The following is a 7,546-nucleotide window of genomic DNA, read 5'->3' on the forward strand; positions in this document are numbered from 1 at the left end:
ATTTTAGAAGGGGGCATGATGGTGAAGGTCTATAATCCTAGCTACTTGATAGGTTGAGACAGGAAAATTGGGAGTCCAAGGCCACCTCCAAGATCCTTAGAAATAACATATAAAACCAAAGGTTTTGGAGTATGGAAGAATGTTTCTCTAGCATGGTGGGTTCAATCTCCAGCACTATCTATCTATCTATCTATCTATCTATCTATCTATCTATCTATCTATCTATCTATCTAATTATCTAATATACATAATTTTCCATTCTATTTTAGGGAGTGCTTAATTCTAAACTCTAATTAAAGACTATTTCCCAGAAAATAAAGACTCATATTTTCATGTTAAGATTATAATAAAGATATAAAAGAGCTAGTACTTACACATATAAGTAATTGCCACAGAATATTTCCCAGTTAATATATAATATGGAGAAGGTATGCACTGTGTAACTTGTACATGAATTGTGAATATTTTCTCCATCTGTTTCTCTCTTTTTCTCTCTCTCTATATGTTAGTTTTAGCTCTATCTATTTATCTATCTATCTATCCATCTATCTATCTATCTATTAGTTTTAGGTCATGGTATAAATTATATAATAGCTCCAGTAGAGTAGGTCCTTATTAGGGATTAACAGGTGCTTTTCTAATGAATTCTTTTTTTTTTTTGGTATGGTCGTGGGCCTGAACTCTGGGCCTGGGCGCTGTCCCTCAGCTCTTCAGCTCAAGGCTAGCGCTCTACCACTTGAGCCACAGTGCCACTTCCAGCTTTTTTCTTTTTGCTTATGTGGTGCTGAGGAATTGAACCCAGGGCCTCAGGCATGCAAGGCAAGCGTTCTACCACTGAGCCACCTTCCCAGCCCCTTCTAATGAATTCTTAAATCTACTCAAGTTGTTCTTTTTCATTCTTTTGTCACACTGCTCATCCTCTCTGAAATGTGTTTAAGAAGCAATCAGGTAAAACTTCATGTCTTAAACACTCCATTCATTCCCCCAAACAAATTTCCCTAATAACCCTAATTTTAGCTTTATTCTACCCTGTACCTCATAAAGATACATGCCGAAACATGAGCGTATGATCATTTATGATGAACTCCTAAGTGACTTGGGGACCATCATACTAGAAGTGACCTTGGGTTGGGAATATAGAATAGTTCATAGTGCCATGTGCTGAGCAAGTATGAAAGCTACACATCATTTTCATTATTTCAATTCATTCTGTGGTCTCTCTTGTATGTTACCTGGAAATTTGTTTGTCCTTTCAAAAGGCAAAATATAGACAAGTTTTCCCTCATTTTGGGCTGTTAACTTGGCATCTGGGATGTGCTGCTTAACCAGTGTAGTTACACTTTCTGGGTCACACATTTCATTCAGATGCAAACTAACATTGAGAACAAGATAAAGTTATTATTATCCAACATTGCCTTTAGAAACAGCCTCCTAATGATATAGTATATATTTGCCACTCATTTATATCTAGGAGACAAAAATGTATAATACACTGGTATCAACAACATGACATACACTAATAAAGTCCAAATACTTTAAACACATGGCAGAGAAAGGAGTAAAAGGGACGATAAAAGTTAGATGACTTAGATGGGGGGAAGTGGGGAAGGAGGATTTGGTGGGGGGGGCGGAGGGAGGATGGGAAGGAATGGGAAGGGGAAACAAAGGAGGAGGCTACAATGCTTGATAAGAAATGTACTCATTATCTTGCCCATGTTATTGTAACCCCTCTGTACAGTATTTTCACACAAAAAAGAGTTAGATGACTTAGGAACCATCATTTGGAGGGAAAAAAAAATTAACCAGCCAGATGTTGACTGTGGTAAAAAAGAAGAAAGAAATGTCCAATCATGTTAACATTTATTAGAAAACTCAACCTCAGAAGTTGTCTGTAAGTTCTAGAGTTAAATATGGTAAAATGGAAATGGAAGTAATTTATACATCTGTTAAGGCTGTGGTTATAATACCATACTAATGCAGGCTTTAGAACTGAGGCAATTTGATGATCATCTCTGGGTATCACTTTAATAATACCCAGATCTCAAAAGAACTTCTAAAGGCAGAATAAAACAGTTCATATGAAGTAGCCCAAGGCCTTCCACCAAGTAAATGCTCAGGACTTGTTATGTAATTTTACCATTTTACTGAGAAGTTTATTCAAGTGAAAGCTGTTATCTTTTGATAAAACCATGTAAAGTTTCCTATGGAATTGTTGGAGTTTGGAAACCCCATTATTATTCATATCTACTAAAATGAGCTTTGGTGATAGAATGATGTGGACATCATAACTGCTGATGACTTGAAGCCAAAAGTCTACTTGATGCTTACGAGGCTCTACGACCATTATTATCAAAGATACCTAAGGGGAATAATATGAGTGCCTTCCCAAAGATGCTTATTACATATTGATAGCACAAAGCACCCTGCTACAGATGAATAAAGGAAGAGGGAAGTTGAGTTAACTCAGTGAAGTCCTTTGTACCTTATCAAGTATTCGCTCATTCAGTTTTTCTTAGTCTTAACTAACAACAGTAGGTATGCTCACTGCTATTTCAGAAATTAAAGCAACAACTGAAATGAGTACTTTGGGGGCTCCAGGAAAATATTCTTATGATGGAGAAACTATTCTGAAATAACCCTCTAGAAAGGATAAGAATGAGACATGGTTTAAGGGGATAGAGGAAGACATGATGAATAGAAACAAAACTATGGAATAGACCTAGAGACCATCTACTGGATCTTGCAAGTTGAAGGGCATTGATTCAATTCAATTGTAATAAGCGAAAAATGATAGAAAGGTAGATCCCATCAGGATAAGTAATAGAAGAGTAAATAATAGAGGCAATCTAGATTAATTTTTAAGACTTATTAACATGTTAGTGGGAATACAACCCATGGTTCACACCATACTTGTCATCTCCATCCAGACTCTATCCATTATATGCATGTACATTACCCTAAAATTGTGTGAAAAGAAGGCAGAAGAGGAAGGGGAATTGAGAAAGACTGCTATGGAGAGAGTAAAATAAAAACTTTCTGAGAGGTACTACTCTCCATTGTCAAAGAAGGAAAATGATAGCATTTCCTAGGATTCTTTGGAGGAAGGCTAAAACATTGGCGGTATTTTCTATATGTAAATGTCATAGTAAGTCTGCAAAACATACTCAACATTTCATAAGTGATAGATAGACATTACTTAACAATGGTAATGATGATTATTAGCACCAAGAGAAGGAGGTAGAAAAGGATGGTGGAGAAAATTAATTCAGGGAGAATAAAGGGTATTTTTTTAATTTTTAAAATTTTAATAAAAGTTTTTCAACTAAACAAGTCACATTATGAGTTACAATGCACCTGGAGCATTCCAACATCTACCTCATCTTTCTCATACCCATCCAGGGTTTTTTTTAATTGTTCAAACAAACTTCACAATAAAATTCCAATATAGGATATGAGAAAAGATTGAAGTACTAATAAATTTAGCAAGCCACCGGCTACAAAAAATTTTTCCAAATGTTTTATTTGAACCTAAATTAAGCACACTTAGATCCTTACTGCCCACAATTTCAGATTATCTATATTCTAGCTGAGAAAGTGATTGGGACTTTATTCCAATGCAACTTCCCTGAATGAACTTAGGAGTTGTGACCTACTGTGATACAATGATGCTGACTGCAACTGCCACCAGCATTTTCAACAAGCCCCAACAGGAAGAGCTGTACCTTAAATGGTAGCCAATACCCCATTTCTTCTTCAGGAATAGAGAAGAGCCTGCACACTTCAGCCTCCCATTGGATATAAACACCTTCCTATCTGGTCAGGAAGAACCAGATGATATATTAAGGAATTAATTCTTCACTGTTTACAAAAGAGCAAATCCATTTACATAAATTGTATTGTAGAAACATGACACACTAGAATAGATAGATCCTAATCCTGCCTATTACCTATTTGGGAAAGTTGTCCAGTATCTTTTTGTCAAGCCATTGACATTCATACTGAATGAAACACTACATCCTCTGCTGTTCTGAATCAGAATGCTTCCACAAGACAAAGTTCTCTGGCACGCAAATTGTGTGAAATTCCCATCTGAACAGCTGGCAGTCACTAATGAGAGACAGTCATAGAGCCAATCTATGCAGAATTTACACATGCCTCTAAAAATTCCCCATGAGGATACATGAAATAAAACTGCAAATTACCAGCCAGGATATCAGCCTCGTCCATGAAATGGGTACTGAAGAGAATTACCCGGTCTGATTTTCTCTCTTTCAGGAGATTCCATACACAGTGCCTTGAAACAGGGTCCAATCCAGCAGTCGGTTCATCTAACAGCAAAACCTGGACAGTAGAAGAGATTGGGAAATATTCTGTCCCTTTAAGGCAAAATTCTTCTAGCAAGCTCTATGATACAACAGTACTGAGGGAGAATCTTATCAATACTTATCTTGTAAAAATGTCTTCACATTCATGATTTGCAAATTGCTGGACCTTATGCAATTAGTTTGGGGTGCCCCATGGGATTTTCACTGATCATTTTACTTCAAGTTACCTGTGGATCTCCTAAAATGGCAATTCCCAAAGTCAGTTTTCTTTTTTGTCCACCACTTAAGTTCTCAGCAAGAGAACCTTGGATATTTTCCATCTCTAAGTTCTGTAGAACTTGTTGTACCTACACAAATAAAAAAATACAGTATTAGTTCCAAACTCAAGATGTTTATTTTTAGTGGCGCTATAGCTCAAGTGGTAGAGCGCTGGCCTTGAGCTGAAGAGCTGAGGGACAGTGCTCAGGCCCAGAGTTCAAGCCCCACGATTGACAAAAAAAAAGATGCTTATTTTTAAGACACCATCATTTTTATGTCTTTATGAAGAGCCATTTTTGCCTAAACTTTAATTGTGTAAAAGTAACAACACAAATAGAGGTAGGGGTTTCTAGGTAATGCAGTTCCCATTTTTTATAGTTGTGTAACAGCTAACATGCTTGCATACCTCTTTCTCCACTTCATGTGGCAGAATCCCTTTTATTTTAGCAAACAGCCTGAGATTTTCTCTCACAGTAAGAAACCCAAATTGTATGTTGGATTGTGGACAAACTCCAGTGAGCTGGCTTATAGTTTCAAAGTCAGCAACTTCTGAAAGTGTCTGATTATAGATGGTGACAGAGCCTATAAAAACAAGGTAATGAGTTACTATCAAGACAAAGTACAATATTGCACTTAAGATACTTTAAAACATAAATCAATATCTGTAAATTACTAATCTTATTGTAAGTAATACAAAGGTGACTATGTTCCTGATGATCAGATTAATAGCTGATCTAGCAGGAATATCAACTAATAACTGAATAATCATAAAGCTATTTATGAGCTATTTAGAACACATTTTTCTAAATAAATACCATTATATACAAGAACAACTTAAGCTTCTAAAATTTGTTTTACTTTCTAAGCTGATAATAAAACATAAAAATTATACATATTAATGGGATTTACTATAGTATAATAATGGTTTAATACATATAAGTACAATAATCACTACAACATCTCAGGATATATTCATATTGTAACATTTAAGAAAACTCTAGAATAGTTATCGTAAGAAAACAATTGAAGCAAAATGACAGAATGCAAATTAACTCATTTGTCCTTGAGCTTGTCCTTGGATAATTGCCTCTTACCTGATGTTGGTGGCAACAGTCCACTAAGAGTATTTAGCAGTGTGGTTTTCCCAGCTCCACTGTGACCCAGGAGGGCTGTGATCTGACCTTCATATATGTCAAATACCAGGCCTGGCAGTATTTCAAGGAAATGACACTCAGAGCTACACAGTAACTTCATAGATTCTTTCATTTTTATAACTTCTCACAGCATGAGTGTTTTTGGCTACCAATATTCAAAATTAAATCCATCTTAAAGTTTTTCCTTTCAAGATTATATCTGATATGATATATTCTATAGCTGTATCATAACAAATGATTATCATTAACATATTGATTAACAAACTGCGGTATAAAAGGGAGGTTAGCTATAATAAAGATAACTAACTTTCGGACTAGATCATGTGATGAGTTGAAAATAATGGATCTTTCAAATCCATGTATCTAAATAGTACTCACTTCATGTTAAATTTATTATACTATTAATTGATCAGAAGGAAAAATAATGCGTTGAACTAAAACGGAGTCATGATACCTGGACTATCTTGGTCTTAATTCCTATCAGTGTGCTACAAAAGAGGCATGCCCCCTAAATCAGACCATCATGTTATATATAATTTTATTTTATTACCTCTTAAAGCTTCTACCTTTCCATACTTTCCTGTATATTCTTTCTTAAGATTTTTGATTCTGCAAAAAAAGAGGGAAATATCTTTGAGGAAATGGTGGAGCTGGAGGGAGGCTTGATAAATCCCAACAGGTCTTTGAGAGGCTATGAGATATGGGTATTCTTCTTTGACATGGACAGTAGCTGAAGCTTCTAGGTCATCTCGCTAGAAGCTGCCTCTCTGATCATCATAACTGCAATAGGTTCTGGATGGCGGGGTACCTAGCATGTGGGAGCATGTTGCTATGAGGGCTTGGACAGATGGTTAGAGAAGAGGAGAGCTGAAGAGGGAATCAATGGTTATGAGGTGCCTATCAAAGAGAAAAGAAAGAAATCTGCACACCCTAATAGAAAGATGAGGGTGCCGCAGCCACCTCACTCTGGGTGAAGTCTCCTTTGTGTCACTTACTAGCTCTGTTTCAACTACTATGTTCTCAACAGTCACTGAATTGTGTTCTGAAGCACTAAAATAAAGATGATAGTGTTATCATGCAGGGCTGATTTACAGAGGAACTAAGATTAAAAATGTAGAATTCAAAATGCTGGAGATATAAGAAAGTTCAAACAAGATAGAAAGGAAGAAGACAAGAGGAAAAAGTTAAAATGAAGACACTTTTAAAAGAATACATAGAGGGCTGAGAAGATGGTTCAGTGGTAGAGCGCTTGCCTTGCATGCATGAGGCCCTGGGTTCGATTCCTCAGCACCACATAAGCAGAAAAAGAAGTGGCGCTGTGGCTCAAGTGGTAGAGCGCTAGCCTTGAGCTGAAGAGCTAAGGGACAGCGCCCAGGCCCAGAGTTCAGGCCCCACGACTGGACCCCCCCACAAAAAAAAAGAATACATAGAAAAATATTTCAAGTGAGTTAAAGTTCTAATATAAGCCAGGCCCTGTGTATTTTAATTGCATCATGTTCATATATTAACAAAAAACAAATGTATTAGTCTGCACAATGTGCTATAACAGATGCCATAGATTAGGGAGCTAAATATCAACCATTTATGTCATGGTTCTGGAGCACAGAAAGCCTCAGATCAAGACAACACCTCATTTGGTGGCTGGTGAAGGGTCCCTTCTGACTTGCCTTCAAGGTCACCTTCTTCTGGGTCTTCACAAAGTGGACATCCATCTCTGAGTCTCCACTTATAAATGTACTAAGTCCACCATGAAAGCTTCTACATTAATGATTTCATCCAACCCTAACTTACTTTTCCAAGGCCTCACTT

The 7,546-nt window shown here is 36.6% G+C and overlaps 1 protein-coding gene across 1 annotated transcript in view; it reads right to left on the bottom strand.

The window, feature by feature from the left end:
* The window catches only part of Abca9 (ATP-binding cassette, sub-family A (ABC1), member 9), a 45,424-nt gene that overhangs the window by 21,320 nt on the left and 16,558 nt on the right, over positions 1-7,546 (bottom strand). The window contains exons 11-17 of the mRNA XM_013038057.1: positions 6,288-6,346; positions 5,678-5,788; positions 4,990-5,165; positions 4,553-4,672; positions 4,203-4,341; positions 3,723-3,813; positions 1,233-1,372 (exon numbers count right to left, since the gene is read on the bottom strand). Of these exons, the coding sequence (XP_012893511.1) occupies positions 1,233-1,372; positions 3,723-3,813; positions 4,203-4,341; positions 4,553-4,672; positions 4,990-5,165; positions 5,678-5,788; positions 6,288-6,346 (836 nt within the window). The remainder of the gene's footprint in view (positions 1-1,232; positions 1,373-3,722; positions 3,814-4,202; positions 4,342-4,552; positions 4,673-4,989; positions 5,166-5,677; positions 5,789-6,287; positions 6,347-7,546) is intronic.

Source organism: Dipodomys ordii, unplaced genomic scaffold (genome assembly GCF_000151885.1).
Source record: "Dipodomys ordii isolate 6190 unplaced genomic scaffold, Dord_2.0 Scaffold7, whole genome shotgun sequence".
Taxonomy (NCBI): domain Eukaryota; kingdom Metazoa; phylum Chordata; class Mammalia; order Rodentia; family Heteromyidae; genus Dipodomys; species Dipodomys ordii.